The sequence below is a fragment of the Anneissia japonica genome, unplaced genomic scaffold (genome assembly GCF_011630105.1).
Source record: "Anneissia japonica isolate Jap-2015-1 unplaced genomic scaffold, ASM1163010v1 scaffold9290_len831353_cov190, whole genome shotgun sequence".
NCBI classification, from domain to species: Eukaryota; Metazoa; Echinodermata; class Crinoidea; order Comatulida; family Comatulidae; genus Anneissia; species Anneissia japonica.
The window spans coordinates 235,295-259,234 of record NW_022745682.1 but is presented as its reverse complement, the minus strand read 5'-3'; the positions used below and the strand labels follow the sequence as shown (position 1 = coordinate 259,234).

At 32.7% G+C, this 23,940-nt stretch overlaps 1 protein-coding gene across 1 annotated transcript; it reads left to right on the top strand.

The window, feature by feature from the left end:
- The first annotated feature begins 2,019 nt into the window (after positions 1-2,019).
- Positions 2,020-15,891, top strand: LOC117120009 (zinc finger protein ZIC 4-like). The gene is made up of 2 exons (XM_033264996.1): positions 2,020-3,255; positions 13,711-15,891. The coding sequence occupies exons 1-2, from the start codon at positions 2,181-2,183 to the stop codon at positions 14,163-14,165; spliced, it is 1,530 nt and encodes a 509-aa protein (XP_033120887.1). The 5' UTR covers positions 2,020-2,180; the 3' UTR covers positions 14,166-15,891.
- Positions 15,892-23,940: the final 8,049 nt, after the last annotated feature.

Here is a 23,940-nt window from a genome sequence, read left to right as displayed (position 1 = left end):
TATTCATTTTTTTTGTAATTATTTAGAAAAAATTTCTTTTGTTTCTTCGATAATACACAATACAATCAGGCACCAGACACCTCGCAGTTGAAAAGATTTCTGAATGGTTTTCTGGATTTGCCTTTTGAAAGAGACTCAAGGGGAACAGAAAACATGTATTTACTTAAAAAAAATAGTCTCATGCTAATGTAGGCTTATATCATAGCAGTTAATATTCACTTATTAATTAAAAACAATGAAAATTATTATTAAACACTGAAGAGAGGTGGCGCCTGTCAATGTACGGAGGCCTCTAGATCATTACTTTGTGGTCAATTCCAGCAGCCTCGGTACGCAAATCACCGTGAGTGATCTGTACTGGAAGAAGATTAAACGCTTCCTCAATGGTGTTAATGAAGAAGGTGATAATAGGCCTATGGGCATATAGAATAAACATTTAATTTGTGTATTACTTCCTTGTCATTATTTAAAGTTAAGCCCAAGGTACTTTTAATACTACCATGACTTCCCATCAAACGCATGTGACTTGCTATCCTGTCTGAATTTTAATGTCCTGTCTATGGCAATCGAGATTCGAGCCCAAGCTACCCGCCCCGCCAACCTATTATAAGGCTAATACACATAAGCCTAATGTACACTATACCACTATACACAAATAGCATAACCATGGCTGCTCCCTGATTTGACTTATTTCACAAATGTAATATACCTTCATAAATGCCTGCTTCACTGGATTTTTTTGCTATGAGTCGTTATTTCAAGGATATACGCAATTACATGATAAATATGTGTTAATTGAAAAAAAATTACTTTAAGATTATTTTATAAAATATATTAATTTTTATATTAGAGATATAGACGTACTTGTATTAAATGTAAAATATACCAGAAAAGGTAATATCTGATAAAAAAGAAATGATAGTTTGTATAACTGCTAAGTGAGTAGGCAAGAAATAGAAAGGATGGTATTACTTTGATAAAATGAAAAGGTAGGTCTACATTTTGATTTCTTGTGCTGCCGTTTTTAATTTTCAATAAAAAAAATTACAAAACAAAATAAACATGTTTACACTCTGTTGTTTGTGTTTCCTGTTTGTTCTCTACCTGTTGTTTTGATACATGTATATATATACATATATATATACATATTATATTAATTTAATTCAATTCAATGCTATTACCGTATCTTCATGGAAATTAAGAAATTTGTCATTGGCACACACACTGGATAATTTTATACACGAAGCAACATTAAACATAAGAAAAATGAATAACTGAATAGGCACCAACTGGTAACCCAGACTGGAATGGGATATGGTTACCACCAAATCATCAAATCAAATCAAGGGTTGCTAAGCGGGAATAAGCCCATATAAACAACTCCCATATAGAGATTGAAACAATTTAAAGAAGATAAGCAGTAAAACTACACGAAACAATTAAACTATATAAAAACTTAAAGACTTAGATGTTGGATTAATTTAAAAATTAATTAATTTAAAATTAAAAAAAATATATATATATACATATATATATACATATATATATATATATATATATATATATATTATAAGGCCTATACAGTACATTGAATATGCAAATTAACAGCCCACAATGCTATGTTCACAATAATAAAATTTTTAACAATACCTGTATAGGCCTAATATTTTATGTAGTATATTTATCTATTAATTTTGTTTCGATTGATAATTCAACGACTAATATCTGACGAATTCGATTATCTCTGTTAAAATAAATCGGTTGCCTTTAAAGTTGTTGAAAAACGTCTTATTCCATTCGAATTGTTTTTAGCCAGATAACGTACTACAAAGATCATAACTAGACGCAAACAAATCACTAAGCTTTAAAATCGCGAATTTCACGCATGCGTAAGCTTCCAATTGATCTGTTTCATTGGACGTTCAATAAGTCAGCTTGTCACTCACAAAAGCCTCAGCCAATCACGCGGAAGCTTAATTACTCTTTAATTCAATCGTATACATACCTAACAAGTATGCTAGCCGCTTTCCAGCCAGCTTGAGTTATAGTTTAAGAGTGTCTTGGAGCGGTTCGCTCCAGTAGTACAGCCTCCTCTGGCCAGTTAAAAGGTTGAAATCGTTTACTACAAACAGAATTGCAATTGAGAGACAGAAAGAAAAAACAATACAACAGTCGTGGAAATGACCACCGAAGCAATGCAAACCACGTATATGGACCATTCGCTTGGAAAGTGCAACCTTAGATATACCCTGGACGTAGGCCAGAATTTTAACGTTTCTGGATTTGGTATCGCAACTCATGCACATCATCCGACGGGAGATGCGGGAGGGGATGGCATCACTTTGAACCCGTACATGGAAAGTCCACATATTGGAGCTTTGAAGCTAAGCCCGACACACATGGCAGAACAGACGAACGTCTCACAGTCGAATTATAGCAGTCAACAAGTCAACGGCTATGTATCCCACCCTCATCCGCACCCTCATCATGGTGTAAGTGGCTATGCTCCCCAGCCATACACCACGGGACGTGATTTCTTACTTCGTAGGGATCCCCTGTCGGGCCATATGCCGCGTGGTGGGATGTCGACACACGATCCAATGACAACAAATTCAGGGATGTTTCCGACGAATCCATCGTATCATGGACCCCATACAGACGCTGGATCGACAGCTCATGTTATATTTCCAGGCCTGCATGACCAGCCACCAGCTAGCCATCATATGAACGGACAAATGCGTTTAGGAATTCCCGGGGATATCCCCCGACACGAACAATATAACCCAATGCAGGCCACACGGAATGACTACCTTACCTCCTCAATGACCACACAGCTCCATAATACCCACATGAACCACATGAATGCAAACATGAACAATTATATGAACATGGGGCCGCACGGTCCTGGTGCGTTCTTTCGGTACATGCGCCAACCAATTAAACAAGAACTAAGTTGCTTGTGGATCGACCAAGACCAGCCCGAACCTAGGAAACCATGCAACAAATGTTTCACAACAATGCACGAAATTGTAACGCACATAACTGTTGAACATGTTGGCGGACCCGAGCAGGCGAATCATACATGTTTCTGGCAAAATTGTCCACGAGATCAGAAACCTTTTAAAGCAAAATACAAACTCGTCAACCACATTCGTGTACATACAGGTGAAAAGCCATTCCCTTGCCCCTTCCCTGGCTGCGGTAAAGTTTTTGCACGATCCGAAAATTTGAAGATCCACAAGAGGACTCATACAGGTACGTAACGAGTATTTTCTCAATTCTTTGTATTTTTATATATTTAATTAGAATTATAAATTAATGCATGTAATATTTAGCAACATATATAGTGGTTAATTTCTTTTACTGGTTCTTGATTAAGTTTTCAACAGTTTACGTGGTAATTTTGTTATAGTATAGTTTATTGTTTTGTTTGTTTTGTGGTCTCATGCTGGTAGCCAGAAGAGTACACATCTAAAAGTACAGTACAAGATTTTCTATAAACTTCATTACATACTTTATTTACACACAAGATACTGGCATATACCGGGTGGATGATAGTATATTTATATAAATTATCATTCTTTAAATATTTATATAATTTTATAATTTTACTACAATGGAACGTCATGCAAAGGTTGGCGATTCTTTTGTTGTATTAGAAAAAAATAGAGTAGTAGGCCTATTCTGACATGCTGCACTTAATTTTACACACATCCGACTTTCTATACAAATTCTATATTTTAGTCAAACAAACAGACAGACCTATTTCTCGTCCTCTCCATCACATATTTTAGGCTACAGATTCCTTAATTTTACAATCAAAAAGCTCAAATATCATGTTAAGTATGTGCATAATCATGAAACCTATATATAAGACTTGGAGATTTCGTGCTTTTGAGATGGTACTTTTGTGATAACAGAAGGCATCATCCTCCCTGCCTCCCTTCTATTTCAAAAACAATGAGGTTGAACGAGAAAGATTTTTGCTTGGTTTTAATCATCATTATTTAGACATATAATTAGGCGATGTGTACATAAAAATACAGTTAAATAGAACTGTTAACATGATAATGACCAAAATACCATATTGCTTCATTTTTACTACGAATAATGAACGTTAATTAAAAGTTGTGATTGAGAAAACTGGCAAAATTTTGAATTATCATTTTAGGTTTCTTTGGACGTTTTGTTCGACGAATTTAAACAGTTTATTTTTGTTTACTGGCTTAGTTACTAGGCCTTCAGGACAAAGGCGTTTAATTTCAAAAGCTGAGAGAGAATTGACAGACCTTTTCTTTTGATATAGACATCAGAGAAATCGTAGCTAGTGGCCCTTCCCGATACTCGTTCCATAATGAAGCAGTCCTCTGATATAACGTTTCAAATATGGCGGCTATGTTTCGATGCAGTTTATTACAACAAAACTATCAAACGCCAACATAAGAAATTCAGTTCTTATGTAATGTTTACACTTATATTTTCTAAGCAATCCGCAAGATATAGCATTATATTGATTTATGTTTCACCTTTCCGTTAATAATTTAACTCTGACAGACGTAACCGTTATTTATAAGACAAACTAAATACCATATGTAAGGCCATGTACTGTAAATTAATTGTCTATTGAACTAATTGATGTACCCGTTGACTGTTTAAGCATTTGTTAATGCTCCTCTGTTATTTAATAGTATTAGTTTCCATAGAAACTTCTTTTTTGCAGTACAGTGCAGAGACTCTGCACTTGTTACAACACATTGGATAGATGAAGCTAAATACTGTCTCTTATACACATCTAGATGTGTATAAGAGACAGATATATATATATGCATCGGGCCTACATAAACAAATAAATTAGACTTATTGATAAAAGCAGTGTTAATATACATAGGCCTATATTGACTATGTATAATTCGTTTTCGGTATTTACTGTAATTGCAAGGGTCGCGCGAATTGTCACGGTCATAATCTTCTACTTATAGGCCTATTCCTTTTTCTTCTACGTTGTCTTCCACTACGTATTCTTTTGTCTCTTATGCACTCAATTTTCGTTCTTGTTCTTCGTTTTCTATTTTCACCCTATTTCGGTTTTTTCCTAATCTTTAATTTCTTTTCCTCATCTTCTTTTATTTATTACTTTTTTTATCTCCTTCAATCTCTCCTTGTCTCTTACTATTCATATCATTATTGTTTGGTTTCTTCATCTTTTTAAATTTTAATTGAGTCTCTTTACTCAATTATTTCTTTCTCAGTAATTTGTATTCATTTTACCACAAATATTTTACACAACTTATTTATTTGAAACATATGAATGGGGCTACTGTATGTTTCTGATTGTGTTTAATTATTCTATTTTATTGGATTAATAATTTATTAGCTAACCATTAATTGGCCTATTGCGATATTGTTGTTGCTATGGGAATAATGGATAACACTTCATCAGATTATCAATTAAAGGATAGTGACATAGTGTAATATTATAAATGTAATATTTTTAGTGTATTTTTCAATGAATCGTACATCAATTAATCAATAAATCAATCATAAAGTTAATCCTATAACAAACAAATTGTTCCATTAATTATTGTTATCATCAATATTATGAGTTTTTAATACAGTATCAAAACAGTTAAACGCAAATATAATATTCTTAGCAACTATCTTATATTTGTAACAAATAATCATTACAGGGAATAGGCCCTATATAAAAATAAGTTATACAGCTGCCTATTGAAATGAATTATATTTTTCTATACTTCGTTTAAAACTCCCAAGCAATTTTGATGGATGAGAAATGTGTGTATGTTTTCTTTCTTAATTACACATTTCGCCTGCAAGTTTCAATCCGTAATCCCGGCATCCGAAGCGCGGATTAAGTAATCTAAACTTTAATCCATGTCGTTCAGCGAAGATTTGAAACATTTTAATAAAATTTACAAATATATAAACAGGACGAAGAGTAAACATAACATAACTCTACGAACCCGGCATTTCAAATTGACATTGCTAATTCGATGTCTATTTATTTATTATACATAATTATTATAGGCCTATCGTTTATGCTTGATCAAGGCCTTTGGTGAACATCAGGACCACGTTTAGTATGTAAATTACCATAGCCCTACTCATTTTGGATACAGTATTAAATTATGATCACTTTTCTTTATTGAAGTTTTTAATAAATCTATAAATAATTATTCTAAAAAGTGTTCAAATGGTTATAATATCGATACTTAAACTATACTAATGGACTGGTTCTTGTCAAAAGTAGTCTAGATCCAAATAATATGCTATATAACTATACTGACGGTATTATAGGTCTGGAACTTAATAATTAATGACATCCTGTTTATGACATACATAAAACTGCGTTAAGTTGAGTAGGTTTACTTGTTAAAATAACTTTATAGTAGGCCTGTATTTAATATTATATACTTTTTCTTAATATCGAGGCCTACTACTGTATAATATTTAAATAAACCGTTTTCTTTTTCCATATTGTGTTTTACTACATCCACTGGTGCAGGCCTCGCTGATTTAATGCACGTTGGTGAAGAGCAACACCGGTGTGGAGTGATAAACATCTTATAACATTTAGATTTCTTCCGTTGTGGGCCTATATAAGTTTCACTTGAAAATTAGAAGTAGAATGAAAAAAAAATTCCTCGATAATGATGGAACGTATAAATAATATATTTATTATACCTTTAAATTTGCTTGTTTCTTAATTTTAAAAGATCTTTAAATTATCAAAATAATGTTTTGCCTGTCTTAATGACATTTTTATTATTTTATATGAAAAACTAATTGTCGTCGGCTATAAACGATCACTTTCTTTTTGTGTTTTTGTCGCGTTTTTGGAATTTATAAAAATCGATTGTGTATTTTGTTTATTTCAATTGTATCAATTCTTCGTAAATAATTTCTATAAATAAATAATAAATATCTCTTTTATATTAGTCTAATAACACGCTCATGACACGTATACGTATATAATGTGTATACAGTATATACATAGAGTTGTAAATATCTGGGCCTGCATTTTTACTCAACGTTTCGCTTAAGAGGACACCTACAGTAAATCGTTCGTTGACTAACTATGATCCTTATTTCCATGGGGGGAAGTGGTGATTTACACCTAGTTAAAAAAAATATCACAGAACACAAGCAATGACAGACATGTCGTAGGCTAATTGTTATCGGTCCCCAAGTAGTAGTAGGGAGTTGGTAGTTTAGCAGGCGATATAGGTCGAACGTAAGCCCATGCGAGGGATCTGGAACATATAAATGCGGATGCAAATAATGTTATTATTGACGTAGCGGTGATACACTCTGTTCGTCTACAGTACGAATTAGGAGGCGATATAGATCACGAGTCTATTGAATGTTGATATTTAAATGTATTGTGCAATCTGAAGTGATTCCACAGATGGGCATACAATTAAGTCTTTTCACCCATTACTCGTTATTAGTAGAGTTAGGGGTTTAACGGCATGAGTGATGGGCAAGAGATTGTTCGTGTATTGCCTGTATAAGCCAATATTATATACTGTATATGCCTATATTATTTATCTAATTGTTTAATGGCATATAAAATAGAATATACAGTACTGTACAATAGGTTATCAGTATGATTATACAGTAGTAATATTATATGGAAGAACATGTTATAGGCCTACTATATAAAGGGTCAAAAGTCGTCAATATTAATTAGCCCAGTTCTTTGACAGAGTAAGATACTGTATAGCATGAAAATATGTAAAATAGAAAGAGTGTGGGGTATTTAACAAAGCAAATCATGAATGGTCAGTGATCAGGAAAGCTAAAACAATGAAAACAAACTAAAAGGTCCATAAAATAACAAACTGTAGTGGACAATAACTAGTTATCAGCCAAACGTTTAAAAACAAGCATATGTCGAGCTTTAGGTCTACGATACATAAAAAGGTGACCAACAATTTATATTTACATGTCCGCAACATTGTTTTAGTATCTAGGATAGGTTTTTTGTTGTTGTCATTGTTGTCTTAACCGCTTTATGTTAAAATAAGTTTTTTATTGCTCATTAAATTAAATTATAACACTATCCAAATAGTTTATGCAAATAAATTTATATTCTTATTTCTTTGTACAAAATCCATTGCTCAAAGAAATTATTTACAGAGTACTTCGTATTGGTTTTACTGAGACAAGTCATTTTATAGAACTTCCATTTGTCATTTAGACCTACACTTGGTTCATCACTTTAAATTGACAAGATAATCCGCCCAATCACCCAAAAAACAATGGCTGACGACAAAACAAAACACATCATGAAGTTCAACACTTCTTATTTAGGAGGCATTACTACAGATACTACTATTGTATGTATGTCATTACGTTTCCAACATTTGTATTCCGTTTAAAACCTCTTAATTTCTCAGGCCTTCTCCTGGTAAATGACGGCTGGCGGATAAAAGCACGAGCTAGTCGTGTGAATAACACCATTGAGCTAGGCCTGGAATCGGAAGCGTATGAATAGGCTTATTTGGAGAAAGAAAACATGAATGACAATAATTTACAAACTTGCAACTGCAAAAAATACACTCTATAGTAGTGCAATACCTTGTGCTGTTACAAAGTTGCAGTAGTATAGTGGATGTAAAGTTTAGGCCTAGATTAACTTATGATGTAAGCTTAAGGTATACAATTTAAGATTTCGATTGCTTTGTAGCTCAATTTAAAATTACAGCGAGAATATATTATCCTAACAAAAGTAAATGAAATATTAGCCAACCGTGTATATTTTTACAGTAAAAATTTTAATTGGCTGCAGTCAAAATCAAAATCAAAAATAGAATAATTTAATTCGGCCATTATCTCCTTGAATGTTAGCAATTATATTAATGATTAAAAAAACTAAGTTTTAATATATTTTGAAAGGTTCTTCTTACAGTAAGTGATGGTAAAGAACCACAATTTTAAATTTTCTCAGTACCGGTACATAAAATAACTCTATAAATTAAGGTAAAATACTGCAATTTAATTGCGATTCCTATAAGTTAATTTCTAAATAATTGTGATATATAAGTTGAACTTTCAAATCATGCAATGTCATATGTTTTTTATGCAATGCAAATCAATGGGTTACCATTCCCAAAATAGCCTTGCAAGGTTCAAACTTTAATTCGAAATCAGTGTAATTGTAAATGTAATAACTAAATTTACTAATAGTTATATTACATTATTATTACCATTATTATTATCATTATTAATACTATTATTATGATTATTAATGTTGTAATGTCCAGTTCACGTTCTTTTGCATGACGAAATTGTTTTAATTGAGACATCGATTGTGAGACAACCCGGATTAATTATCAGACGAGAGTAGGTAGAGGCCAAATTTGGATATGAGTTGCCACAGAAGTTGAGCGGTACCTTGATCATAACCCATCTCAAGTAGTTCACCGTCTCGCTCTTTGGTGCCTCTGGCATGGATTTCAAACCAGTAATTGAGATAATCTTTGCCTCCCACCGTCGTTTGGGCATCCCTGACATCATTTTCATCTTCGCATCAAAACTCGACAAGTCTACAATGAGTCAGCTAGCCGATCCCTGCTGGTTGCCGACTCGATTTCAGGCATTGGGTAACGCATTCGATCGTCTGCACCGAGTTGTAAGGCTTGCATGACAGTCTGCTCTCATGCAGGGCTTGTTTACCCGCCATGTTGCTAGATACAACTTTAAGTTTTGTGTAACTCAGTTGTTCGTCTAACAATTATTGCCGTTATTTGTGGTTGGGAATTCCCTCACAGTGAGCTATGAACATCGATATCTGACGCGTAATATTTTTATAGCTTGTTCAAGCTTTCTTGTTGAAACTTTCATTAAGGACTACCAGAAGGATGAAACTTTTTTGAACAACCAATCTTCGAAGCATCTAGGAAGGATTGTACGCATACTTTACAACTTGACACAATTTCTATAAACGATGTACATAATCTCCCATTGCGCGTCACTCTCAAAATAAAGCAGAACAAGTAGGCCTACATGTTAAACATATTCTGGATAAAATCATTTCGCATTGTCATGTTGAAATTAATTCTGAATTAAACGAAACGAGAAATCATGCGGTGATTGCAATTAGTCACTTAAAGATAGGGCTCCGATGTTTAGGTATAACAACGCATCAATACGGGATGGTCCCAGAACATTCTAAACATGTCAATCAACGCTCAATCGATCAATCAGTCATTTCACTTTTCTTGCAATTCATTTAGTTGATTCTCATTACCAATACTACGCACTAAACCCAAGCAGCATGCACACTATAAGTACGAGATTTTAACCCACTGCAACTTTTCCAAATCTTAAGATTAGGAGAAGTAGCGGTCAGCTTCCATGCCAATATTTAATGAAATAGTACTAGTAGCAAACAAAAATAAAATAAGAAGCTCCACCTCAATGTATATATACACTGCGATATTGTTATAGGGTTTTATTGGCATTTATTTTATGTCAATTCTACTGCCTAAAATTAGACCTATACTTTTTAGTTCATTATCAATAATACAAAAAATAGATAATTAATGTTTTCGGAAAAACAAACTACACTGAAAATGAATTAAAGAAAGCTGAGGATGTTTTGCAACTGGCTTAGAAACATCATAAGCTTCCATAAAGCTATACAATGAAAGCTGATATAGGATAAAAGTTAAAGTAGAAAAGCCAAAATTATCTATAGGTATAGGTCTACACAGAGCACAGTATCAAGAGATAGACTGTCAAAATTAACTAAATTACGTAAAAATGCTTCAATTGGGAGGAGTCAGAGGCACGATTGGGTAATTCCGGATTTTATTAATTGATATTTAACACTTGTCAATCACGTTGTTGCACTCATCAGTGCTTAAGCTTCATTACTTTTATTTTGTAAATTAATTGATTAATAATGTGGGCAGTATGTTGCGCGACAATCAATTAGCACGTTTTAAGCCAATCACGTTGCGAGGTCGACAATTGGTATTTCCTATAATGCTGTACTGCATGCGGAGTGATCTTAAAGAAGTAAATGGTCCGTGAAGATATTGTTGATTCATGTCTATCAGGAGAAATATTATTTGAAAAGTGCTGAAAGAGTTTGGGTTATTTTTGGTTGTTTTATTTTTGTTTTGGGTTACGTAACTTAGGCTCACTGAAATTTTAATTCATTTTTTATAATTGCAATCTAAAATTACAGCAAAAAATAGGCCTATAATTGAAACAAGCAATAAATCTAAATAATAATAATTCAAAGTTTAAAAATTAATGAATTTGTATTTGCACTATTAAAAGATATGGTCATGACACATAATATAAGCAACATGATAAAAATACTAATTAGGAATAGGTTAATGATCCTAGACATATTGACCAATAGATGTTGTTGGATTTACAGTGAAAATGACAAAAAAAACCCAAACTTATACTAGGAATAAATATAATATTACAGGTTCGTGCTTTTACCTTTCTTTTACAAACCACAATTTAATTCGTTAGAACAATTTACATGTGAATTCACATGTCATTTTACGGGTACTGTCATTGTCTGCTAATTGCGCGCAAAAGTCATGACAATTCAACCAAAGAATGTCTTACCATAATAGAACATTTGTCACGATCATGTACGATCTCGTGTTTAACCATTTTGAGAAGCAAATAATTGATCTAACTTTACATTAGTATCCTGCAATTAATTTATAGTAAAAACGCATCCACAATTCGATAAGTCGAACGTAATCACATTTTCTTTATTAAATATGCACAGTTCGTCATTTAGCCGCTGTTTATATATATAATTGATGTTTTACTAAATAAACAAGTAAAGTGCAAGGATAGAAATGTCATATGAATTGTTATTATATGTGTAATTGTGACGTAACCCATAACTTAATATTTCGGAAATTGATGATCCTTAACAGTTATTACCAATGTATGTAGGTAGTATATTTATTACCAGGTCTAGATCTATATGAAAGTGAATCCAATTAATACTATTAAATTAAGTAGGTAAAAAGAGCCCGGGAAATAGAAATGCGCTGTCATTGCAACGATTCTTCATGTGCAAAAACAGACTTTTTCATTTCCTGATAAATTAATTTATTTAAATCTAAAATTTAAAATGAGATAGTTTTGTTAATTTGCATGAGCGAACCTAAACAAAGCAAATATTAGATTTTCAATAAAAAAAAAAGAAAAGAAAATAGCTTTAACTTGTAATTTCCATCAATAATGTATAGTAAATTGGCGAAATTAGATGTTTCATGAAGTTGTAAGATGTACGATATGGTTTTGGTGTGAGGTCCCCGTTTATGTTCTAGAGACAGAGTCGGGTGAAGCATAACTGCCGGAGGGAAGGTGGCAGTGCAATTACATTTCCTGGCGTTGATCCCCTTTTCCCTTACTATTTTACAGAGCTTTGATTTGATTGGTTCTCGTGCATGCGTGAATAATCATTACAGGTTAAAGAAAAGTTACAACATGAAATCTTGTCTGATAGTCTGTCCTACATGCAAGGCCAATCACTCTCTTAAGCGTCACACTTTGGTTGGCGTAATATCTTTTTTTTTTTTTAATTTTATATAGTTCAAGGCCACTTTTATTTTACATTACCATCTTTTATTGTACATTTAGATAAAATAATTAAGAGCAAAAGTAATACGGTATGATACACACAATGCAAAGGGAAGAAAACACGTTATGTTTAATACAATATCCATGGCTAATGATCGATACCAATATTAAATATATGCATGCAAACAATCATAAATTGGAGTGTAATATGAAATTAGGTGTTTGTGGTGTCTCACGCGTTTGAATTGCAAAATGGATATAAGCCTAATAACTGGTAGCTGTCGTATCTAGAAGATAAATTATGTAAGATTGTCATAAACGATATTGTTAGTAAATAGATTTTAATTACTTATATAATAACCTTCAATTTAAACAATGCTGACGCATCAGCTGACGCGAATACAAACCACTTGTATACAACATGTTATTTTTTTTTTCATTTGTTGACAAAATATTTTAATTTACACATTCAGGCGTACACAACGACGTTAAGACTACTTTCATTGTAATTAATTTCTCTATTGTATTGGTTTACTAAGTTGGTATCAATCATGTTGTTCACTCAAAAGCGACCACCCCACTGATGTCACCTTATTCTTGTTGTTGATGGTATTTATACATTTAAACATTAGCATTATAGTATTATGTAGCATTAAACGGTATAAAATATAGAAAAAGCTTCAAAAACATTAAATAAATAATTATATAAACTGTATAATTCCAATGCTGTAACCACAGCTATTATAATAACTTATTTAAATGTATGTAAGTAAATGAAAACAACATCTTGTGAAGCGTTGTAGTATAAAGTACAAATTCTGAATGTCACATACACCATTACACATGAAGATGACTGCAGAAAAGTCGGGGCAGATGTAGTTAAAGACTGGATTCCATATTTGGTATTAGGAATCGGGATTTGAGAAGCTGAGAAAAATATTACACGTAATACGAAGATGAAAGAGAACGACGGTTTTCGGCAGTGTTTGTCAAAGCTTATGGTGAACTGTTTATGCCAGTTCATGAACATAACAAAACTTCATTGGGCTCGTATAACAATTATATTTTTACAGTCTGTGATGTAATGATTATAACGATGCTTTTCTCCATTTTTTGCAGGCGAAAAACCGTTCAAGTGTGAATTTGAAGGTTGTGACCGAAGGTTTGCAAACTCAAGTGACCGCAAGAAGCACAGTCATGTACACACCTCGGATAAACCATACAATTGTAAAGTACGTGGTTGCGACAAGAGTTACACCCATCCAAGCTCGTTACGTAAGCATATGAAAGTGCACAGTAAGTCCCCGCCACCACCAGGAGTTTTCGAAGACTCCTCACCCAAAGCGTCACCAAATGCATCGCCGGCTGGAGACATCTCTATAACACCAGTAATTTCTACCATAACGTCAAACCCACCGAACCTCAACGAATGGTATGTTTGCCAGACAACTGGGGGTATGCCAACACCCCCAAGTAATGAACATTCACCGGTAAATTCGAACTCAACTTCTCTCACTGGACTTAATAATAATAATAATAACAACAACTCGACGTCGGTAACCAACCTTATTTAGATTAAGAGGAGACCTTCATATGGAATTATCAAATCATGTAGATGACAGTCAGCGAAAAAATCTATCAAGACGATTTCAACATTGTTTGTATGCAAAATATATTTTGTCAATAATAAATTAACGCAACTTCTACGTTACATAAATTTACACTCATAAAAATACATCAACATTTATAAAGTGATATAAGCTATGGTTTATGGTGATTCTAAGACAAATGTTAAAGTGTTTAAAATTCTGGATTATAACGCAAATAGAGGGCTAAAAATGATATGTATTATTTTTCTTATATATGTGTATATTCAATGTAATGAAATTATTTTTGAGGTGAATACGAAAGGCGAAAATTGTCTTAGCATTCTTATAGACAACTGTATATTGAAAAAAGATATATTGATGTCTGGAAAGCCGTAGGTTAGAACCTTTACCGTATGTTAGATCTATAATTACATAAATTTGTTTAAAATTGGTTAAACGATAAAATACTATTTTATTTAAACTTTTTTTCCCTCAAATTTTAAATTCAATTGATGAAAATAGCTGTGGTTACAATGAGTGTACTGCTCCTTTAATTCAAAGTACAGTATTCCGAATCAAAAATTCTATCGGAACATATTTTTAGATTTGTTCTTATATATTTTCATATGGGTTATATAGTATGTCAACTGTTAAATGAAGCACGATATTTTAAAACAAAGACACTCGATTATAAGTAAACAAACCACGATAATTTTTTTTTTCTTTGTCCATTATTTATGGATTATGACACAGATATTCCGAATAAGATTCCAGCTACAAATGATAATAAATCCTGTTTTGCGGGCTCCGATAGATTCTTGCGTTAATTTTCCAACCATATCAATTTCATTAACGATACTCTATAAACAACGGTGAAACCGAACCGGGCGTAGAAAACTGCGTAGTAACACTACGTCATATGTTTCCTAGCAACACCTCGATGACCACAAATAAAGTTACGTCGTTTGTTACAAAAATATCTCTGATGGTTGGCAGGCAGGTTTGTGAAGGGCGATTCCAACAATGACAATGTACATGACTAATAATATACATAGGCCTAGGTGTGTGATAATATAGAGTGATGCTGTGTATAAAGTTGCTTAAGCCGACATCAGTGATAGTTTTATAACAGCATGCACACATAACGATTTACATAAAAAAAATTCAAAATTTATTTGGGTCTAACTTACAATGATTATGATGATGTATTATAATATGATTAATGGAAATCTGTTATGAAATATTCTAAACTGACATTTGGCCTATATAATTTTGGGTTGATAGCCTCAAACTGAAATAATAAGGGTATAAAAGTGTAATTTTTTGCCATTGTTGAAGATAACTTGATGCAGACGACAAACGACTCTCAAATTCATTCCAGTGTTAATAACATAACTATACCGGAAGTATTAGGTACAATACATTGCTTTATATATTAAATAATTATAATTTTTGTTAAAACCTTCTAAACAACAATCGTAATATTAAATGTTATAAAGTGACAGAGTGATTAAATAAAATTTCTTAATGTTGATGTAAACAATACGATACTGTAAAGGGACACGCGACTAATCAAAGTTGGTCTTGGAATGTGGTAAAATATAGAATCAAATATGACAAGGCTTACCTTCGTGCTGGACCGCTTAATGTCCCTGTGTGTATTATTGCACTTCTTGGTATTATTTTGAGAAGATGATATGGAGGTTGTATAAATATCCTCTTATACACATCTGGGGGGAAATAAGTCTACCGGGATATAAAGGGCATATATTTAAATTCAAGATTTTTTTAAACAAAAAATGTATGAACAATCATTTTATTCGTTATTTGTAATGTCTATGTTAAAGAAACAAGTTACGATTCTGTCACTAAAGCACTTATGTCAACGCATATCATTATGTGCATATTGAAGTTTTAAAAACAACAATATTTTATGTATGAAGTCAATGGTGCTTTGATATATGAAAAGTACCAGTAAACGTCGTATACTACATTCCGTGTATATTTGTCAATCTTTATTGTATAATTGTCAAACAAAGTACCGTACCATGTATATAGTGCCGTTGTACATTAGAAAAAAAATACCATTTCATTTTAGTTTAAACTTTTTAAATTAAAGCTCCTATTTATTATTTCGTATCAAAGAGTGTTAGCTTTATTAGTAAACGTGCCCCCTGCAAAAGTGTACGGTCTGCAAATTGTCTATGACTACGGTAGTAGTTTACATTACATTGCCGGGTAATTTTTTAAAATGTCTTGACCATTATTATTATTATTATTTTTATTATTATTATTATTATTATTATTATTATTATTATTATTATTATTATTATTATTATTATTATTATTATTATTATTATTATTATTATTATTGTTATTATTATTGTTATAATATAATAATAATAATAATAATAATAATAATAATATTATTATTAACGAGTGCTGCACAAATGATGGTCCCGGATGTAAATACTCCAGTTTGGTATTTTCGCAGATTGCTAAAAAAATATTGATTTATGTAAAGATGCGAATAAAGTAGAATATTTTGTTTGATGCATTGAAAATGTTGTGTTTTTTTTTTAAATTTAATTGACATACGTATGTTCATCCTAGTAGGTATATCATTAGAGATGTTTAAAAACGGTTTAAGCTCTGTAGCATATAGAATATTGATGTTACCAAGCCATGCATTATAAGCCTATCACGATAAATGATTACAGAAAAGAATAATAACTTTACATAAATAAGGCACATAAAAAGAGCTTCTGCTGATTTACTGATTTTTTTTCACAAATAACAGTGTATCGTATATTAATTACCAGTTAATCTAATAAATGTTTTCTCGTTCTAAAATACACCTAACCTAATTATATAGGAAAGTATAATACATACTCCAAGTATTGAAATACACGCCATCGTGTTGGGATTCAATATTTCGACATTAATTATGTCATCATCAGGAATGAAAAAATTATCCATATTAGCAAGCTTATAATGCACTAGTACCAAAAGTGTTTAACCAATCAAAACATTACCTCTAGTAGGTGACATAGCAGTGATTTAAACAAAAGATCAAAGCATTCTTACTCTAATGATCAAAGATACCTACAAAAACAAAGAAAGCTCATGTGAAGCTCTGAGCCCATTGTTGAGCAAAGGGTGTAGTCTACGTATAGCGAACGCTTCTTTAAACAATTGGATAGACCAGTTTCGGGAGCTGTCAATAATTTTAGTACTAGAAAATATTAAACCTAATTTATTACTTACATTACAGACGACATTATCATTTATCTAATTATATAGTCCTACAGTAAGAAATTCAAATACTGTACTTGTATTTGATTTTTAGCTTAACACAGGAAGAATATATTTTATTAATAACAACACTAATAATGATATTATATACAGATCATACTATTGATGATGATGACAATGATGATGATGATGATGATGATGATGATGATGACAAAAATGATGATTGTAATAACAATAATTGTGAAAATAGAAATAATACAATAATGATGCGAATAATAATAGGCTAATAATAATAATAAACATAATACAGTAATAATTAATAGTTATAACTTTTAGTCTGTTTTAATTATAGAATAATTCGGTTTAAGTACAATGTAAGCATTGTACTGTACATTAAACAATATGATAGGCCACTTGATAAATTGCCCAAATCACTTGGCAGAAGTAGGCCCTATAGGAAACTCGGAGAATGAACTGACGTTGACAATACTTCACATGTGAAAATATATTTATATTTTTTAATTAACTGTCATTAACAACAAAATAGAGATACCGTACTGTTACGCATTAGGATCGTATATTGCTATCATCTTTATATGTTTCTCAGAAATTGACAACGAATATAAGATGTTGGGACATTTAATCATTGACACATGTTATCGTAGCATTTTGATGATTTGACCAACAGTATTTATTCGTTCTTCTTAGTTTCGATCATACCAATTTGACATGGAAAAAATCATATATGTTATCATAACCTTTATAAGAAATGTCGTCGGGGAGAAAGAAACCACGACAACACGTTTACAATTTCAGTTCAATGACCCCTTCAAATAGTACTTGGAGCATTTTCTAGGGATTTCTTCCAATTCCCGTTTTACATTCTATCAGTACAGTAATTGTGACGTGTTTTTCCGTTGTATACGGTAGGTTTACCTTTCGCGGGCGGGAGAACTTCATCGAAAATGAAAGCATGCCTCATCGAAACATGGTCCATGATCGAAACCAATACGGTACAAAACCTCTAAATGACGTCATGCCAAAGTTCTAATTAGAGCGATGATCTTAAATCGGTATTTATTTTATCAGTCTTTTTGTATGTTGTACAAATAAACTTTCTAAGACGCTGAGGGAGTTTCAGAAAACTTTTGGCGTATTAATAAAATTCAGCTGTAGAACATATCTATTTTTCTGAAGCTTTGCTTTAATCCTGTTGTGGGTTACACTGTCCCCAAATATTATATAGGTCTATTTGCTACGATACGGTACTTTTTGAATAGTCCAACTTACAAACTAGCATAGGATTACTTCTTGTTCCTTCGGTTAGTCTTTTGAATTTTTCAAGATAATAATTTCAAGACAATTCGGCAGAACAAGACAACTTTATAGACAAATAATTAATAATAATAATAATATTATTATTATTATTATTATTATTATTATTATTATTATTATTATTATTATTATTATTATTATTATTATTATTATTATTATTATTATTATTATTATTATTAAACAATTATTGTTGTGTCTTCTTAATAATGTGACCATTATAAGTATTTTTTTATTATTAATAATAATAATAATAATAATATTTCTCATGGATGTTAGTAAACATTTTGTTCGCTTTCGAATTTTTATAAAGTTTATTAAACTAATAGCAATTTCTAATGACACGAATTAAACAAGAACACTTTATTATTAGGCCTAATAACATTTCAGTACTTGACTTTAGTAGTGGCTATAGCTTTTATTTATTTATTTATTTATTCATCTTAACAATATTTTATAAGAGTGGTCCATGCAGCCAAGGTTGATCTTTTAGCGTAAACGTTCTTGAGGAACTACAGCAAGTTCTAGCGGAAGCGTTTTAAAAATGTGAAAAGATTGTTTTTACTGTAGTCAGGTGCGCATTAAGTTATATCAGGCCTGAACATTAAATTCTTATTAACTCCACTTGATTTAAAACATTGCATTAAACCATACACAAGTTAAACATTATAAATATAGAGGCCAGCTCAGCTCAGTCGGCTAATCTGGTGGTAGCCACTATGTGTGCCTGAACCGTGGAGATCTCTATGTCCTCGGTTCAATTCCCATCGCTGCCTCTCCTTGTATTTCAGCTGGAGGAATGAAATACAAGTTATGATAGCGTACGGTCTTTCGGATGAGACGTTTAAGCCGTTGGTTCCGTGTGCATTGATTGCCCATGTGCACGTTAAAGAACGCAGTACACTCTTCGGAAAAGAGTAGGGGATTGTCTCCCGGTGTACTGCTGACTCCACTGGAAAATAAGTCTTCTTCTAGACTTTCGTGGGCTATGCTTGGTGTTTACACTGCATAAATCCAAATCCAATCCAATAGCAATGCAATTACGTGCGTATAGCTCTATTACTATACCGGTACCTCATATTAGGTATGGTACTGGTACACTATAATATACCGTATTCAAATACATAGGCCTAAGTCGGCATTTTACACGTAACAAAGCAAAAGTTCAATGCCAGGTCCAGTGTGTCCTCCGATAAATGCAGACTTTCATGGCCTCAAAGTCTCATTTTTACCGTCAAATAGAGGTGGAAACACCGGTCATCCACCTCTAAATTCAGCCTGGAGCAAAACCATGATAACCTGAATTTGAAGACTATAACTTCTAGAATATAATATTCTCCAGACTAGCCTACAGATATTCCAAATTTATTTAGACAACCGCATTTATTAAAGGTTTTATTAAATTATGCTAATTGTAACGGTGTTAATTGGTAAACGGCTATGAATTCTGAAAGACAATACAGTAGTTTGTTTTTAATGAAAGGTGATAATATTATATTGTTTTAAAACTGAATAATTAGTTTGGAAGAAATTAAAAAGTATTTGGATCCGATTAGGCCTACAGCAGTGTTTTAATCAAGAATACCCCGCACATCAATTTATACATTAAATTGCTCATTTAAAATGAATTAAACACTTTAAAATAACAGGTAGGTTTTACCAATTTTAACAGATGTTTTAATAATAAAACTCTTAAATATTAATTACCCTTCAATTGGGTGTATGGGATGCAAAGAGATTTAGTGGGCCTAGTACGGCCTACCGGTATCAATTAAATACAAATAAATTAAATCTTAAATAACGTTTGTAACAATGAATTAATTTTCATGTCACTATTTGTGGCAAAGACAAGTCAAACCAGTCACCCCGGCCCTCGCAAAAATCGATTTTTAGTTATTAATAGGGCCTACAGGGTTAAACGGTAAAATATAGCTATAAAATGGTAATTAAAAAAATAATTTAAATACGACATTTCATTATGAAGTTACAGGAGTTTAACATACAGCGGTCTAAAGACCAGTATTCGAGAAAGCAGCCTCCAAAGTTCACGATTTTGGGCATTTCTTAGGCAGAAACTATCATCAAATCCTTAAAAATTGTTGTTTGAACATCAAATATGCGGAAAATAACAACATTGCATGATGTATACATAGGCCTATAGAAAGGTTAGTTTAATGAGACAGACTAAAACAATTTCGACATTCCAAACACGATTTGGGAGGAGCTTGAATGGTCTGGTTTGTATTTGCCACATTTTCTTTCAGCGATGACAAATGACAATAAACAAAGAAGATTATTAAACGGTACAACGTCTTGTCTTAATTACATTTATTAAATAAAGATTTTCAGTCAATAAGGTATAATTTATGGGCCTACACAATATTTGTGGACAATTATAGGCTTAGGCTACATCCCCATGTAATCAATGCTACTAGGATTTAATACAATAAATACGTAAAGATATTTGCTTATAAACAAAAGCATAGGTGCTGGTACGAAGGAGCAAATCTGACGGATAACGAACTGTCATAGGGTGTACACGTACTTAATGCACCATAGAAATTACTACTTTATCTGCTGGTCTGACAGGACCCATGGATTTTAAAATTTGCTAGACTTGCACAGGTAATCTGATAAACTTTTATTATTAATTAAAAAAAAAAAAAAAAAATATATATAATCAGTCAACCAGTTATTATTTTGATTTGACTTTGGTTTAGAGAAATCACAGATACGATATCAATATTTCAAGTAGGCCTATTTCCCGGCAAATAGATTATGTTATCTATTGTATTTCAACAATGGACACGAATCCATAGTTGATCGACAGCGAGAAGTACCAAACGCCCGCTATCGACATATTCAAATCGCTTGTCTATTATCGAAGATTGACAGAACCAGTGAGGGGAGGGCTGGTCAATGAAAGTGTAACAACACTGGTGTAGAACAATGGTCAACTCAAGGGGGATTGACTCAGTCAAAAAGAAGGACATATCGAGCTCTTTAGAAAATTATCACATACTTGTGGGAAAATCGTTAGGATTTCTTTAGCCTGATAAATCGCTGAATGAAAACGACCAACAGTATTAGTGTCAATAGGAAGGCGGCTGAATAGGGATCACGATACTGACAAGTCTCGTTGGCTACGGACCTCCATGTAGAGTGTAAACTTTTTTACTAAATTACTGCGTTGCTAACACTTTGTTTTCAATCTGTGATTATTGTGCTTATTAGTTCCGGATTAAAGTATCTTGCGTTTTGTGTACAGTGACACATGAAGCAGGACCAGAACAACACTGATGTCACGTGTTTGTATACTTATTACAGAACACAGTAGGCCTACGACAGGTATGCCCTACTGGTTCTTGTATCTGTTATTATAATTTGTATAGAAAAAAGAAGGGTAATCAATTAGTAAGGTTGATATACAACATTGGCTGACTCAGGATTCCGAACCCTAGATTTAATTAGCATAATACTATTGCACCGGAACCAGTAGTGAATCCAATATCTTTAAAAAGTAGTTTTTGAAAACAATTTTGTCGATTATTTTCTTCTCTGTTTTAGCAAGAGGATTTTGGATGTAGACCTAGAGTGCAGGAAAAAAAAACTCACCGGAGTACAGTACTTAATTCTAAGAAACACTACCGATTATTATAAAAGTACAAAACAAAAACGGTAAACAATGAACAAACCCGTTAGTAAAGCAGAATTAACACAAGCCTTATTTATCGCATTTACTTAGTAGAGTAATAAAGATAATACCTTCATGTTGTATGAAAAAGTCTTTCTCTTGGATTTGTACATGTGATTTCTCGTTCACAGGCGTGCGCCATACCGCTAGACCATAGACGCCTGTTGGTATACTACACATTCAATGAAGCCAGATTCAAAATTAATTAATTATAAGTGTTTGTAATTTAATCTGTGACTAATTACTTCTATTTCACTATAAAATGGTACAAAACGGTATAGTAAAAACCTAAAAAACCCCAAACTGCTACAGTTATAGACCTATACAATGTTTGCAGACGATAACTTTCGTTGGCCCGTCCGCACCCCCTATATAGGCCTATTTCAAAATTATTTTTAAAAAAATGGAGGAAATATAGAAAATTATATTGAATGAAAGCCTGAGAGTGCCATTTCCTTCCATCTCGAGGTGCCATAATCATAAATTTTCTTAATCAGCCCCAACCATGGCGGAGTTGAAGTGGTATATAAGACCCCCACCTGTGAAAGTCTTCCCCCCCCCCTCCGTATTTTGATTTCCTTGACCCGCCACTGTTTATTGATAATATTTTATTGCCCAATGATTGTGGCACAGACGTTAGGATTTCTTTTTGCAGTTACTGAAAGTAAGTACCGTACTAGGCCTATGTTTTAGGCCAAGTAAAAAACAAAAGTTAGTTTCTCGTCCTAATATTTTGAAAAGGGGGGAACGAGGGCACTTTTTTATTTTCTTTAACTCCGAGATGGCAAATACAGGATGGTCGATGAGAAGCAGCTACTACTTGCCCACTTTTACCAAGTAGACACATTGGTAACGAGGGGACGAAAAAATAGTATTTTTTTTAAATATTTGGCCTTTAGGTCTATCTTTTATTGTTAGTGGAACATAATAATGTGAGTGTTTTGGTAGTCGTGTGCCTATTGCTGTGGCGAAGTTCCGTTAAACAAACATTATTTAAGGTCGTTTACACCCTCTTGTTAAATTCTTCCCCCCGCCAGTACGTTCAATACCGACCTAATTTCCCTAACAATACATCGAAATTGCTACATCCTAGCCACAAGTACATTCCTATGTAACCTATTTGGATGGACAACGGTTTACAGCGGAGAATCCTTAGACCTGAATGAAAGAACGGTTTAAAGGAACGTGCAGGGGCTTAGGGACCGAGTTCTGATGAATAGAAAGTTTGGGTGGCATATAATGATGTATAGAGAAACCTGAAGCCAATCACATCATCTGATTGGCATGAGATATAGAGTTTACAATGGCCACTTCAGTTGTTGTGTTAAACAAGGGAATAACAATTATTGAGAATACTCTCCCCATCCCCCGTTATTTGATAATGTCTAATGAGGCATCATCAAAAACCTTCTCTCACGCCATGTTTCCAACCGAATGAAAGACATTTAAAATCCGATGATTAGAAATTTATAACGCATT

What these genes read in the sequence shown, in the direction of transcription:
- LOC117120009 (XM_033264996.1), top strand. Translation starts at nt 2,181, where the DNA reads ATGACCACCGAAGCAATGCAAACCACGTATATGGACCATTCGCTTGGA. An exon ending in CCACAAGAGGACTCATACAG is followed by an intron (nt 3,256 to 13,710) that starts GTACGTAACGAG and finishes CATTTTTTGCAG; the next exon opens with GCGAAAAACCGTTCAAGTGT.